The sequence below is a fragment of the Centruroides vittatus genome, unplaced genomic scaffold (genome assembly GCF_030686945.1).
Source record: "Centruroides vittatus isolate TY-2023 unplaced genomic scaffold, ASM3068694v2 contig_359, whole genome shotgun sequence".
NCBI classification, from domain to species: Eukaryota; Metazoa; Arthropoda; class Arachnida; order Scorpiones; family Buthidae; genus Centruroides; species Centruroides vittatus.
Genome location: NW_027122182.1, coordinates 63,091 through 79,960, shown reverse-complemented (window position 1 = coordinate 79,960; position 16,870 = coordinate 63,091). Strand labels below are relative to the sequence as shown.

Sequence of the window (16,870 nt, the reverse complement as noted above, 5' to 3'; positions counted from 1 at the left end):
AACAAGGATACAAACAGAAATTGTATAGATAAGTATAATTCATATTATTGTAAATGAATTTTTATTGTGTACATAAATAACCTGTTTATAATAAACCAGTTGCAATTTATTTGATAATGCAATATTGTAATATTTTTAAGGAACTTTGACAGTCAGTAATTTGATAATTTAATCTATTATATGTAATTTTATAATAAAATTACATTGTAAATATACATTCCATTATTTGTAATTGTATCATATCATGCAATATTTTATAATATTAATAAATGAACAAATACAAATTTTGCTGTGTACTGATGTGTTTTTTTTTTTTCCTTCCTTCTTCAATGAACACATCACAGGAACACATGCAATAATGAACAAAAGTTATTATGACATTAAAAGTTGTAGCCTGGCATTGTCACAATTTAAAATACAGTAGAGTCCCATACAACGCGCAAATGAAGCAAGCAACATCCCTCGAATTTTGTCGATCAGAGATATACGTTTTCTTTTTTTTAACTTATAGGCCAAGGTTTAAACTTTCATAAATCACGTGATAATGCAGGTTTCGATAACGCGATTTCCTATAATGCGTAACGAATCTCCCGCGTTGTGCGGGACTCTACTGTATATGCAGTGTCATAATTAGTCTTTTATACGCCCCAAAACTATGATATAAAACTTGGTCCAGGACATTTCTATGCCCCTCCAGGGTCTGCGCCCCGTACCTGGGCACCACCCTAGTTACAGCACTGTGTATATGCTCTCGATTTTAGTAGTGTCTTGCCCCTGTACTGTACATCATACTTTTCCTGATAACAACAAAGTTATACCATGACTAAGTCATTTTGTTAACAATTCCAGCAATTAATAAATTGATAATAGTAGGACATGCTATTATCATAAATATATGACAAAGATTTGAGAATTTGTGTTTAAAAAAGTTTTAAGTGATGATTATATTATATTGAAATGTAAATAATGATAAATAAAAATTATAAAAAATAGTGAAAATTGTACTTTAATTATTTTTAAATAATTTTATTTCTTCTCTTTCCATGCTTGTAAGTGAAGTTTAGGTATATTCTTGCAAGATATCACAGGACTACTGTTAAAATATAAAAGACTTTTATAATTAATAATTTAACATAATTTACTTGTATGTAATAAAAATATAAACATTTTTATTTGGAAGTTATGTGAATTTCTGTCAAACAACTTTACAGACAAGTTTGATGTTAATTGTCAGTAAACAATGTAGGGCTGTCCATAAATGTCATCCACACTGGAAGAGAGGGGGAGGGATTGAACTCCAATGGACACTGTTTTATTTCATTAAATTTTACACAGTTTATCACTTTATGAATAATAAAATGTATAAAGATTTTGAGGAGGATTGAGTTTTGTTGGGTTTACGGAAACTTGGACAAACTGGGACAATGGGGGAAGGGGGAGTAAAAATTTCAAGAAAAATATGATCATAATTTATGGACAGCCCATATAAACAGTTTTATGAAGAACTATATTAAAAATGTTTTTAAAGCAAACAGCTACTTTTGAGATATTTATATTACAGAATGAGACAAAAGCTACCATATATAAATAAGAACTTCACTTCATTGTGTTTTCACTTGTGAATCTGAAAATATTTTTGCCTATACTAAGTCTTTCTATCTGACTAGCAGGATAGTAGTATTCAAATAGAAAAATTACTTAATACTAATACAAAGTTACCAGTGAGCAGAAAATGATTTTATGGTTTTTGAGTGTGTCACGATTAAATATTCGGTCCAATTATCGTTTCATATTTAGTTCTGAATCAGAAATTAGAGTTAATATTAGAAAAAAATTTGGGTGTCTTGAATTGTATTCTCATGCAGACAGAATTCAACAATAATTTTCTGTTGAAAAACATCGGTTTCTGTCCACACGAGCAATAAAATTGTGTCATTCCATACCATCCAAGTATCACAATAAACATAACAATGGCAAACTAAAATAACTATATTTTTTAATTAAGAGTTTGGTTTTCATTTTAATGTTTGTTGTTATGTTTTTCCCAAGCAATACCAGTCATATTCAATAATACTATTAGTAACAGATATAAAATAAAAAAATACTTACCCTGTAATCATCATGTTAATTGGCACCCTAGTTACATTTGTACATAGACATATAACAGTTGAAAGAGTGGTGTTCATAATTGCATCCAATTGTTCTGTTGGGAAATTTCTAAATTAATGAAAAATATAAATAAAATCAAAAATTGTATACTTTAAAAAACTTTAATTTTTAAAGAATTACTTGAATCTAATTATCTTGTTCCTATTTTATACTGTTGTGATATAATCACTTACCCATCAGTAAAACTGTTTCTAGAAACATTGATAGTCTTACCTAATTTAGATTATATTTTTTGTAATTGATATTTTGTATATGTAACGATAATAATAATCATATATAAACATCTTTTAATATTGTTTAAAACTAGTACAAAACCAAAAACAGCATGAAACATTCAAATCTCAAAAACCTTTTGTCTTATTTAAATGTTAAATAGTTTGTTCCGTAGCAATTACAGTCATATTGTATTACATATGCATGATTGACATATGCAAATTAATTTGAGGAATTAGATGAATACTTTAAACTTATGAATCTACCATACACTACTAATTCAGAATTGCTTGCTGCTAGGTTGTAAATTACATCCCTAGAAAATATGTTGATTTATTTTGGTGGATTAATTTATTGTTACTAAAGTGACGCATATTTTCTTATATGTCACATAGGACTTTTTCTACCGAAGAAACTTTATAAGGATGATTTAGCAGCAGTTTTAACGATTGAAATCTAGGAATTGTAATTGAAAATGACATATAGGATCCTTCACCATAGAAAAAGTGGAAAATAAATGATACATTTTCAATTAAGCTTATTAGAGTAGTTGACAGTGGAATCTAGTACCATTTTCCACTACTGAAGTATTGTTATAAAATGGGCTGATGATGAATCATATAAATAATATAAGAATTTTTGTTGTAAATATTCAATCGTTCTTCAATTCATATAATGTCTTTTTGGCTATCTTTATTCAAATGATCATTTTTTTCATTGTTTATTGTTACAGTATTTGTATTTTTGTGTTCTTTTATAATTATTGTTCGTCGATGACAGCCTCGTCTCTACAGGGGAACCCCCAGTTCGGCGGCATAAAAGGCCAGAGCAGTATTAACATTTCCCTTTGTTACGTCATATTTGTGGTCGCGTAACCTGGTTTGGAGAGATCTGTATGTGAATCCAATATATGTCAGTCTCCTGTTAAACCATCCATCTTATAATGGATGGTTTAACGGGAGACTGACATATCATATAGCCTCATCCCAATAGGGCCTTTCACCATTCAAAGAAGACCCTATTGGATATACTGATTTGATTATTGACAAAATGATAGTTGACACAGCAGGTTTTCAATATATTGATATTGATTGATTGAAACATTGAACATCTGTATGCTCATTATATCGTATGAATGATAGCCATGTGCAGTAGTCTGTCATCCCATTGTTCATTTGCTCAAAAGACTGACTAGAATTCAATATTTTGACTCGAGTGTCTAGGCAGTCACACAGTGATACAATCAAATATTATCAATATCTAAATATTGAAGACCTTGTCAGTTATATTGAATGTCTATGAATGCCTTAACTGTGGTATCCAATATTGGCAGATATACTAAATTGCTATTACTTGGAAAAAGTTAAGAAAGAGAAATTAAATATTTTATCAAGTTAAAAACAAAGATTCTTATTTTTTTTGTGTGTTGTGTGTATATTCGTATATACATAATACAAAAATTTAAGCTCTAACGGAATTAATTATTACCATATTTTTTTGTTATTGATATTCAGTAGCATAACTAGAACTGATATTAGAGGGGGATCTGAATTAGAAAATGAAAACATACTATCCTGTACACCACTGTGGAGCACTGTAGATGAAGTATTAACTTTTAAATACTGTTTATACATAAGTATAAGTGTTATATTTAAATCTTTTTTCTGTATTTATTCGGTTTTTTTCATTTATTTATTTACAAAGTGGGCCTGGTTACCTGCAAACACTACTGTTCATATTGGATATTTTTATAGATTATTAATTTCCATGATATACACCTTTTTCAAAAGATCCTGTTTGACCTTCAGCAGTATAAAAATATCTGTCTTTTGCTCTCAAATTTTGAAACTGCATCATGTTAAAATGTACTGCAGTTGGCCCTATCACGCCACCAGATACTGGCTTTTCACACATTAATCCTACAAAAAGGTCTACGTCTTCAAGAGATCTAAAATTAAATTTAAATAATTATTCATTTTAATTTTATTCAAGTTTTTATTATATATAAAAAGTTGTTTACTAACCTATATATTTTTGAAATTTTATTAATGCAGCTATTATAAAATAAGCCTGTTTTAAGTAATTCTTTGAAATTTAGGGCAGATTTATTAGGATTTGCTTTAATAAAATATCTTTTGTATGGTGGTATTCCGTGATCTCTTCCTCTTTGTATATTTATAGAAGCAAGATCTATTGTTGGGGATTTTTCATTTATTGTATAAAGAAACTTGGTAACAGATTTACTCATACATCGATCAAACGATACTTGATTCTGTGATATTGCTCCTCTAATTACATTATCCAAGTTATTTCTCACATACGGAAAATTAAAATATAATTTTTTTAGGGGAATCATTTTTGTTCTTCCTTTTCTCGAAACCGTTTTTATATAATCCGGTACGGTAGGATGTCCTATCCGAAACATTGCGGCGGCCCACTCGTTCCACGTTCCCAAGCGGGCATTTCTATTATAAAAAGATTTCTTGTCACAAAGATGATTCTTCTTTGAAATTTCAGATCCAAAGAGAACTGGGAGATATTCACAATAAACAATGTGTTGAAAAATAGCAATGACAAGTCTCCTAGAGAATAATATACATTATTAATAAGTATACTAATTATCAAAATCAATGGTTATATTCTAAAGAAACAATGATGGAACAACAATGGCAGCCAAAAAATTCTTTTCTGCAGGTATAGACCTACAGAATAGACATTGTTTGGCTGGTGTTAGATCCAAAGCATGACAAAGCTCTAACTTCGGCATTCTGGATTAATCTCCTGTATTCCAAAATTTAAGGACCAAATAGGTGATAATTGCACAGTGACAGATTTGGACTGTAGGTTGGGTGATCCAAAATTTTCTAACCAAGTCCATTGATTACTCTACTGTGCACAGTGCTGTGTTCCAACACCAGCAATTATACAAGCATAGCATTGTTTTTTATATTGAAAAAAATATTGCAGAATAATTTTAGCTTAAGTTGTTATTTTACACTCTTAAACATTTTCGTAATATAATGTAAATCAAATATAGTTGAATACCCTATAAAGATTTAGAATATTAAAATATCTTAAAAATACCTTGATTCTTGAAAAATTGTCTCACCATTCCAATGTGAATTAATGAATCTTAATCTATTAGCTATTATATTATGTAATCTCAAAAATATCGTATGAAAACTTAATAACAGTGGATTTTCATTACTTCTTATATCACCTGAAAATAAATTAAGATACTAAATTTTTTACATTTTTAATTAATTGTATTTATTTATTGAACATTTCCTAAAATCGTGATTTGCAAACTCAGCTTAATTACATATAAAACCAAACTCAATATATGTTAATTATTTTGTTCGGTTTGTATAATTAATTAGCCATGTTATAGCTCTAAAATCACATATAGCTGGATTCTTATCTTAAATTAAAATAATAATTTTAACTACAATAAAATTTCTAGAAATTACCAGTTAATGGGCATATTATTCCTTTCTTTGGTACACTGCATTGATCTGTTTTTGGATTTTTGCTTGGTGGTGGAAAAACACCTCTTCGATATGATTTAACTAACATCTTACCTGAAATATATATATACATATTGCTTTTTAATTTCATGAAATCTACAATGAATGAAAGTCTTATTCAAATTTTGGGTAATCATTTAATGTGTTGCTTGGTATTACAAACGGGACGATTCGGACGACTCGTCTGGGCCGTCTCTGAATTTACTTAAGATAAAATCAATTGTTAAATGTATTATTGAAACGTAGATGAGGGTACCAAAAGATTTTGATCTTTTACAAGAGTGCAAGAGAGGATAAGTTTAAGACTTTTTGAATTCCTTATATGCATTTTTGTTTGATTCTATTGTTAATGCTTCAACACAGGACTGAATTTATGGATTGGCATTCTGGGTACATGTCCAGGGTCCTCCACAAAAAAGAAAGTAATAAAAATGAAGATAAGAAAAGAATGATTCAGGAAATAAAATATAGCAGATTGTATTTATAAATATAGTATAAATTTAAAGTAGATGTTTTAGTAGAATCCACAACTGTTGGTGTCCTGGGACTTTCACGTAAATCATTCCCATGCTCATACAGGTGACTTGAATTATTCTTTATAGTTATATCTAAGCTGCTGATTATTTTTTGGGCTATATAAAGACTAATTTATTTAATTATCTGAAATTTGCTTAAATGTAGACAATTATGCCACAAATTTAATACTGGTCGACAGTTTTCTGGTTATTCCAATGCACTAATTCCAAATCTAAACTCAGAATTTGTCTATCTGGTTCCATTTATTTATAACAGATTGATACCTTTATCTGTAATTATGCCAGAAGTCACTCTGATTAATCATAATCATTATTTAAGTAATACAGTAAGACTTCAAGGTATCATACAAAAGCATATTTATGATGATTTAAAAGTGACTGTAAAGCTTAGCTATAGTCCCAATAATTTAACTAAGTTCTGTGGTACAGTAGGAACTGTAAACACACAATATCTAAACAACAATGGTCAAAAAGAAAAGCCTTCACTGTGGAGACGAATATAATAAATGAGCCATTTTTCCCCTTGCGGAAAAACTGCCTTCCGCCTTTACGTATAAAATTTGGAAGTTCGTGAAAGCCATGGATCATAACGGTGATTGTTTCTGGTACGTTAAAGGAATATAATTTATTTGCTATGTAACACCAAATAAACACATTAAAGAATTAATCTCTTTAATGAAATAGTTGAGAAAATTTACCATTAGTTCTTCTCAAACCTGCTAATTGCTTCTTCTTTATTCCATAAATATGTGAACAGTCTAAAGTAGGAGTATTCAAGTTCACTTGTTCTCTAACTAAATTATTAGTTAATATTATTATATACATATATACATTTATGCCAAAAATTATCATAAATCTTCTTCTCTTTACCAAAGGAACAAGAATTGCATGGTTGACTTCGTACAAAATTCAAACAACTGAATGAAAAATCGGGATCATTAGATTTGATTCGTATGGGAAAGCATTCAGGATGTTTCTTACTTCCATTAGGGCAACACTGAAGAGGTTTGCCTTCTATTAAATTACATAGTTAATGAAGTACATCAATTTTTATAGTACAAATATAATAATAATAATTTTAAACCATTACTCAAACTAGTTTGAGCAGAAAGGCTCATATCGTGTGCTATAAACTGTCCAAATGCCTGGAAAATATTACTTATATTAGAAGAACGTCTACATCTGTTTCGAGTCAAAGCAATACTTATTTGTCTAGGCTCTGGAAGTGAATTGCCATTAAAACTTCTGTTTCTCAACTTTTTAACACCTAAATTAAACATAAATTGCATATTTTTAAAACATTAATATACTGTATTAATTAATTTCATTATTAACTTTACCGTCGTCATAAGAAGGCGGAATGAATCTTAGATGACAAGAAGAAGCACTTCCTTCGTATGGATCCATAAGATTATTACACTTTCCATCTATTCTTCTATATTTTCTATCTGTGCATTTAATAGTTTTCTTACTACACGAAACCTGTTTGAGTTTCTTTATTGTAGTATTATTTGTAACAGAAGCAACATTTATTCTGCAAATAAATTTTTAAAATAATTATATACGATAACGAAGTTGAAATGTAATATTTCATTAACAGATGAGCATTGTTTTTGTCTGGAATCTAATTTAAAATTGTTACATTTAGAAATATTAAAATATTATTATGATTTATAAGTTTTATAATTAATAATGAATATTTCATTCTATTCTAGCAATGCATTTAGTCTTATACTGATGATGGTCAGGTGGCCAAAGTGGTTAAGACATCATCCTTACTGCCCAGAGGAACTCGGGATTGAATCTGGGTGGACAACACCAAGAATTTTTTTGGATGATCTGTCTTGATTATGTTGGGCTCTGTTCCTGGTTGTCCCCATTGTGGACCTAGCCAAACTCACAATTGATATGGGAAAAAACCTTTGTGGTGCCCAAATGGAAGAGTCAAAAATAAAAAAAGAGCCCTTATACACATTTTTGTTTGATTCTGATATTGTTTATTTCAGCATGTACTATTTCATTGAAAAACAATTTTTATTTTTTTAAAAAATATATTATTTTTCTTTCTAATAACAATTTAAGATACCTGTTCAAAGTTAAGAGAATAGAAGCAGTTTCAAAAAAGGAATTAAATGTAGGACATCTTTGAATGGCGCAACTTGTAACTTGTTGTCTTCCGTCAGCTGATCGTATTGAAAAATTGATATATTTTTCTGTAAAATAAAAGTAATAAATGCTACAAATGTTTTACTACTAATTTCATTATCTATATAAATATATAAATATAAATATATACACTTTTAACGGCTTTTCTTTTACGGTATTGTAGTTTCACTACTGTAGAGTGTCTATTCCAAATTTTACTAAGATTTTTAATAAATTCTCTGATGAAGATATTGGTTTAGAAATTGAGCAGCAGCAAAGGCATTTGGAAACTGCCAAAATTAATGTTTAAGAGAAAAAAAATGGACGACTTTTAATTTTCTTGAATTTATTGTGGATTGGGATTTTGCAGATCTGTGCCACGCTTGTTGTTATATTTTAGAATCTTTTCTTTTTTATTGTGTGTGTATATTGCTTTATGTGAAAGCAGATTGAAATATCTTTGACACAAAGAAACAGAATTTTCAAACTGGTATTGATGATAAAATTTTTTATGTATACTTAACCATGAACCAAACAATATTTGACAAATACTTTCAATTGAATAGGGATATGCAAGAAATGTGAATTTTAATGAAGTCATTGCTCATTTTGCATAAATTAAGGTGTAAAAATGAAGAATTTGAATATATTTTACTTACTTTTGAAGAATAATAATTGATTTGATGACATTACAGAACACTAGGCATGTCAAAAGTCACTACCAATATTTTATTACCAAAATTTGTTTTTGTTTCTTCAAACACTAGGCATCTTTCATCCTTTTATTTTGTTTATTTAGTTGACAAATTGGCAAAAAATAAATTTATTTGTGTTTTTTATTAATTTATATATATATTTAGGACATGTAAAAGATTCTTCCATGATCATCACTCTGTAACAGGATCTGGCATAGGCTGTTTACATTACCTTTACCAGAGATCTTATTTAGAAAACTTAAAAATTTGCTTCGCATGTCCCTATTCTCTCAGTTCAATGTACAGTACATACAAGAAGAAACAAGGTCACTTATGGGCTAAGAGGACGCCAGTCGGAAATTGCGATTTTTCCGAAAAATGAAGTTTTTATTTTTCAAATTTAAAACAATTGTTAAATTGCAATTATACACGCAATAAAATAAAAATAGCCACACTCCACGATTTATAACGATATAACAAAATATGGTTAATGTTACCTATGGTGCCAAAATGGCCACCCTTCCGACTGTTCGTGCTCCCGACTGACCTCCAGGAGGGGAGCCGCCGGCAGGCCACCATGTGTTTAACGTCACTATTTATTGATTGACGGTAGTTCTTGAACAAAGTAAAAAACGAAACGTATACTAAAAATATAGTTAATCTAACGGAAACGGCAAGATTCTAGGACCGAATGACGCGGTGGGGAGGGGGGCAAATTGTCGATCCCCCCTGGGGGAGCATAAAAGTCAAAGGAACCATACCTGTATATGTGCGCGTTCGCGAGATATAGCCCTCGAAAGTTGCGCCTACGTTATGCGGGTTCGCGAGCAAAAAAGCCGGGTCACGTGATCCAATATTTTTTTACGATTTTACGGGAGTCCCGTCGCTTGCCGTTAAAATTGCCTTTAGTAGACGTTTCCCCCATTTTTTTTACTTTGTTCAAGAACTACCGTGAATCGATCACTAGTTTAGCACATGGCGGCGTGTGGTGGCGCCCGTACGAGAGGTCAGTCGGGCCGCCATGTTCGCTGCCATATAGTCATTTTGAGAGGCTTATATCTCGCGAAGGCGCACTCGTACACCCATGGTTCATTAGACTTTTTTGTTCCTATCAGTATGTTCTACAGTTCTGTTAAAGTCCCAACCGCGTCATTCGGACCTAGAATTGAGCCTTTTTGAGAGTTAAATTTACTAGTTATTGTTATTTAGATAATTTCATTCAAAAACGCGATTTTGATCGCAATTTCCGACTGGCGTCCTCTTAACCCATAAGTACCGAAACAAGTTTGCAGACAATATATCTTAGTCGACCGGATGACCGAGATAATTAAGGTGTCAAGTAGTGATTGCATTACCAGTAACCGGTATACCGGTAAACTATGAAAATTATACCCCGGTAAATTTACCGGTAATTAATTTTTTTACCGGTATTTCTGTTAAAAAGTCCTCTTAATTAACTCGATATTTATTTTCCTAAAATACCCGTGGGAAGCAGAATTCATTTTTTGTCTCCCCATAACATAGCCAGAAAACAGTGCAGGTGATAATGAGTCATTCCATTTGTAATTTAAGGTTATTAAAAGGAATTTTCTAGTTTTTTTTATAATTTGATTGCTTGTACAGTAGAGTGTCGAAAATTGGCGTCAATTGGGGACTGGGGTTGTTCCAATTAGTCATTTGTTCCAATTTCCGACTTTGTACGAAAAAATATATTAACCAGTCCGATGTTCAAATTTTTCTCCGTTGCGTATCCCTTCGTGTTGAATTTTTCTCCGTTGCGTGTCGCTTCGCGTTGAATTTTCGTCGATTTTAAGCCTAACGAAAATTTTTATAATAATAATCGAGGCTATCGTATCGTTAAAAATTATTTCTTTATTTTGTACAAACAAAATAAATATATTGAAGAATATAAAAAACATGAAAATTATACTTTAGAAGTAAATCTAGTATCAAAAACGTTCGATTCGGCACGACACAGTCCGACTGAAAATCGTTCCAATTTCCGGCCATTTCAATTACCGACGTTCCAATTTTCGACGCTCTACTGTATTTTACTCCAAAAACGGGTCTTGATTTTGGAGTATAATACAGGAAGATAACCCAGAAAATTGAACAAATATGTTACATGAAATATCCAATAATTGTACAAATGGAAGACAAAATCGCTCTAAAAATTTTCAGACGATCACCATTTCTTTTCTTTAGTGTTCTAGAACAAATCATAGACAGAATGGGCAGCTGTGTAGCCTAAAAAGGAAGGTCGGGCTGTCTATGATTTGTTCTAAAACACTAAAGAAAATAAATGGTGATCGTCTGAAAATTTCAATGTCTTATGTCATAATAATTGCTATTACAACAATTGTTTATCTAAATTGATAGAAAACTTGAAAATAAATGGTTGTCCAATAATTCTGTCAGTAATTCAGTTTCGTTTTAAATCATTTGTTAATACGAAATTTAACCGGTAATCCCGAATATAATTATCGAATTTCCGGTAATATAATACCCGGTAAATTTGCAATCACTAGTGTGAACCAACTGCTTCGGGGAACCCGGGAATGAATCCAGGCTGGCAAAGAACCCCAATAATCTTTTGTGGACGTCATCCCTCATCACCAGCCACCCCCGTTAAGGCAGTTGGGTGGTGAATGGTTTTTCGGACCAAGGTGGACCGAACCCACAATGGACCCGAAAAACACTCCTCTTAGCACCCACAGGGCACAATTTATATAAATGAGTTCTTAGTCTTTTACATAAGTTGTTAATCGATTTAATTATAGTAATATAAATTGGTAATCATTACTTACGTTCAAAAATAAGCGCTCTTCCTAATTCATGCGCTGTCTGTTGTTCGTTTAATGCTTCCATTAAGATTGAACGAATCAATTCGTCACTCTCTTCTGAAATGACTTGACGCGTAATTTCAACTTCCTTATCGCTTTCAAAGGAATAAATCACAGGAAGTTGAAAATGATTTAATGAAATCCAATTTAGCAATAGTATCTTTAGTAATTTACTGTAAAAAAAGGAATTAAGGAAAATGTTTTGAAATGTTTGTTCGTAGGAATGATATTTTGCTCACCTGAGTAGGAAATTGTGTTTCATCTCTCAGCAGTAGTAGAACATAATAGAAGAAAGTAAACGTGAGATTGATGGATGCCGTGATATCGTGTGGCGTCATTTTTTTCCTTCTTCCTCCTCTTCCTGTATTTTTTTTTTCCGTGTTAACAATCGCATTTTTCTCTCATGATGAACGCGAATCACGTACAGTTCGCATCGAACTTTCAACATTGTCAGTCTTTAGATAGAAAAGAACAATTATAATGAATAGAAGTTTCGCTTCTTTGAATACTTTTACAATAGTAAGAACTGTATTTATCGTCATCACTGTATGACCCATAACAAACATTAGTTTTATTGTCTAAGGACCAATTAATTGTATAGATAGAGAATAGGAACTTTATTTTTTTTTCTGTATAACAAGTGAAACTTGTCAATTAACCCATTAACAGTGCCGGATAGCCGATACTGTTAAAGGTTTAAAATTAGTCAATAATGCATTCAAAACATTAGGTCTTTGAAAATATCCGGCAAGTTATTTTTTAACCGTATTCCTCAGTGGCCATTTAATTGTATTCTTTAGTACAATACATACAATTAGAAATGGTACAATTAAGCTAAACCAGTCCCGAAATATCATTACAACTATAGGTTTACCCAACTTTTATTAACCTCTCCAGGTCACTGGTAGGCAATTTCAGAGTAATAAATATAAAAGTAATATTGAAAATTGTGCTGGCAAAATCATATTTATAATAAAAAATAATTAATGTAAAAAAGTTTTCTTCTATGTATTTTACTCCTGATTTCTGCGACCTTAACCGACTTTATTCAGTTTGCACGTTATTCGTCATTACGTAAATAGATAAATGATGTCATTACCGTCACATACTTTCACGTCTGATGTTCCTGTAGGTTTTTTTAACAAATACAGGAAGCGAAGAAAGAAGAGAAAAATGACATGTCACGATATCACGAGTTTTAAACATGCCCGTTTTAATAAATAAACGAGCAATTATTTATTGTGACGTCGTCACAATGCTGGACTGCAATTTTTAATCATATTTTTAATTTATTTTATTTAAAATATGTGCTCACCCCTCAAATCAGTATTGGCTTGCCCCGTACATCATACTTTTCCTTTAATAATAGAGTCGTGCCGGTCATCTATCTAACAGCTTTCGGGGGAATATTTTTGAATTGAAATAACGTAACTTTCTGTCTGCATTGAATATTTATATATAGTTAATTGGGGCCTCGTGCCCCTACAATTTCCATATCTGGTCTGATCTTTCATCTTTCTAACTCCGTTCTCGAGATTAAGGAAAGACAGATGTACAGACGGACGACAGTGGGAATATATAGGTCTACTGTTTTTTCAATTGCATCCCAATAACAGATTCAGATTCGTTACTCCAAAATCATTTTTTTTCTACTAATGATGAATAAGATATAAATCGTTAGTAAACGTATATAGTTGCATAATAATGTTTTAAACACAGTAATATTGTGAAGTGCAATGTGTACTTTACAATTTTGTTAATTGAAACAGTTCTATCACGGATGTAGTCGTAAATTAAAAAGTGCCAGGATGCTAACCGGCTTCCGAGTTTGAATCTCTACCGTCTATACAGTTTGCTATAGGCAAAGTGCAAATTTGTGGCGCAATATCTACAAACGGTTTTAATGCGCAAAAAATCACCTATATATTCGTAATCGGCGCAAAATACTGTACAAGAAATAATTTTCTGTTTGTTTGGCCCAGATACTGTACTGTACATAGTCTGAAGTCCAACCAATGTTCTTCAAAGCTGTTCCGTCAGTTTTTAGAGCATATAATGACACCTGAATGGTTACGGCATTATCCATCCAGTGTAGGGATCGAATCCGGGCAAACAGCCTTAAGAATTTTTCATGGGTTGTCTGTCCAGGGTGCCGAATGGATAAAAGTATTAAACACTGAGTTGGTCGCGTGTTCTCTTACGACCAACGTTCTGGCAGCGTGTTGTTTTTCGGGTTTTCTTTACACGCTTAACACCTAAATAGGGACCAGTTTTTCATAGAAAGTCTTCTCGGAAGACATCGTCCATATGTTGCGTTTCCTTTCCCATCAATTCAATCTGTCCCAGATATGTCGGGTCTCGTCCTCGCCACTCGGCCTCATCCATTGTATGCCTGGCCAAACCCGTGATGGGTATGGAGAAAAAGACTTTCCTAGTGTCTCAGAGCCGACAAGTGAGCGATGTAATGGAAGGTGTTTCTGTACGAACAGAGATCTTACAAACTTATTACGTTATTATAAAATTTTTAATGTAGAGGTATATATAAAATTGAGAGTTTGCATTCTAATATAACAAAATTATAAAATAAACCAGAAAAATTGGCAAAAAATAAAAGTATGAATTTTTCACGAATACGATTTTTAGGATCTCACTCGATTTTAAATTTACAAAAAAACTTTATCATTTATGTCGTATGTCTGAGTAGATCTAGTGTCAACTTCAAGTAATTCCCAATCCGCTGGGCACATTTCTCCATATTCATCACAATGTTGAATAGCTCGAAGCAATCGAAACGTTTCCTTCACCGATCTGCCCACTGTCATATCATTGATGACGACATGTCGCACAATACCTTCTCTATCAATGATAAACAGTCCTCTAAACGCAAGGTTTTCTTCTTCGGATAAAACGCCATAATCTCTTGAAATTCGACAGTTCTTATCGGATAAGAGTGGGATGTTTATTCTTCCTAATCCTCCTCTTTCTCTATCAGTACTTATCCAAGAACAATGACAGGTTACACTTCCCGTAGAGCATGCTAACAATTCGCAGCTGATCCTTTTGAATTCCTCTACTCTGTCATTAAATGCGATGATCTCCGATCGACATATTCCCGACGAGAAATCATTAGGGAAGAAGATCAGCACCAAGTATTTACCATTGTAATCTGATAATTTTATTTCTTTAACGCCGCCGTTAATCACGGCGGGACCGCAAAAATCCGGTGCAGCTCGGTTTGTAGATGGATAAATTCTGAAGATTCCTTCAAAATGATCAGCTATCGAAGTGACTCTCGGGCTTTCACTCATCTCTAAATTAATTAGGATGATTCCTTTCTTTGATGATGATTAAAATTTATCATATTGTTACGATTATTAACGACAATTATTTTGATTTCAACAATTGCTTTTACATTTAGGATAGAAAATTAACCAAACTTTTAAACTAGGATAATTAAATTTGGTAAATTGGCACACGTAATATTTAGTAAAATGAATCTTTTTTACTCTCCATTCTGCAGACACGATGGGTTCTATATTGCCGGTAAACGGAAACGGAAAAGTTGAAGGTATTTTCTATAGACCATTATGTAGTTGGAGCTTTTCGTGTGTAAAATATAGAGTAGAAGCAAAATTTGATGCCGATATTACCTCAGTGATGGTCAGTTTATCATAATTTACATTTTGGAGTCACAGAACTAAGGAAATTATCAGCAGGAGAAGTAGAAATGTGTTGAACTCATCAGAATTGCATTAATTTATATGAAGATCTAAATTGAAGGTCTATTTTGCAGATGGCTTGTAAGGAAGCCAAACTCTTCATTACAAGTCATCTTCAAAATAGAAAGTTGAATCAAAATGTCAATAGTTCTGAAACGAATGAGATACTTTCCACATTACCCTAGAATGCCAAATATCACTACAATATTGTGATGTCTCAAAAGCAAATCAGCTCAACGAAACATCAATGAGCAAATTAAATATAAACCAAGTCGAGAAAATGAACCTCATTGTAAAATAAAAGAATAAATCTGGTTTAAAAAAGACTAAAATGGTAACACTGAATTTATATTATAAGTTGTTACTTTGTCCGTTTCAATTATTGATTATATTAAGTTATTTGTAGCTATCTTAGAAATGACATAATACTATAGCTTTATGAATCATACTTGTCCAATCAATAATGTTTATTGGTACATTATGGTAAAATCTAATGGAAAGAAAAATAAACTAGAACCGAAAGGAAATTCTCGTATTCTTTGTGCTTCATTATGAGACTGGACGTACAGCTACTCTAAACATAAAATAATCCACGATGGAGACATTACTACAATTATAAAGTTTATATACTGTACGTAGCATCTGACATCTATCACAACCATTATCTTATACACTTAAAATGTCAGACTAATTATTTCCTGTAATGCGTAGTGCAATATCTGCTTGAAAACTTAGTTCAGAAGTATTTCCATTTCTAACTAATTAATTTTTAAGCGCCATAACGTCACTATACGTTTGCATATTAAACTTAGCCTGGGTTCAATCAAAACCATGATGGGGTTGTTAAGAACGGTCTCGATGTATCCCGAATCGTCAATAAAAAACTTGTAAGGCTCCCAAGTCTATTACCCAGGTTCGAGTTTGAACCTGAGTATTTAGCGTATATCGTAAAATGCGTAAATTCGTGTTTAATTACGTCATGAGGTCCGTATCATGATGTCTCAACAATGCCTCTTTTTGCAG

At 31.8% G+C, this 16,870-nt stretch overlaps 2 protein-coding genes across 2 annotated transcripts; both read right to left on the bottom strand.

Moving 5' to 3' along the window:
• Positions 1-1,029: 1,029 nt before the first annotated feature.
• LOC136974888 (chorion peroxidase-like) lies at positions 1,030-12,437 on the bottom strand. The gene is made up of 11 exons (XM_067269859.1): positions 12,368-12,437; positions 7,786-7,979; positions 7,536-7,712; positions 7,316-7,459; positions 7,144-7,239; positions 5,853-5,963; positions 5,467-5,602; positions 4,407-4,964; positions 4,161-4,330; positions 2,110-2,217; positions 1,030-1,093 (listed from the first exon to the last, which is right to left on the bottom strand). Exons 1-10 carry the CDS (start codon positions 12,388-12,390, stop codon positions 2,183-2,185), a joined length of 1,644 nt encoding a protein of 547 aa, XP_067125960.1. The 5' UTR covers positions 12,391-12,437; the 3' UTR covers positions 1,030-1,093; positions 2,110-2,182.
• A 2,354-nt stretch (positions 12,438-14,791) lies between these two features.
• LOC136974941 (peroxiredoxin 2-like) lies at positions 14,792-15,834 on the bottom strand. Its single transcript, XM_067269940.1, has one exon. It carries the CDS (start codon positions 15,434-15,436, stop codon positions 14,792-14,794), a length of 645 nt encoding a protein of 214 aa, XP_067126041.1. The 5' UTR covers positions 15,437-15,834.
• Positions 15,835-16,870: the final 1,036 nt, after the last annotated feature.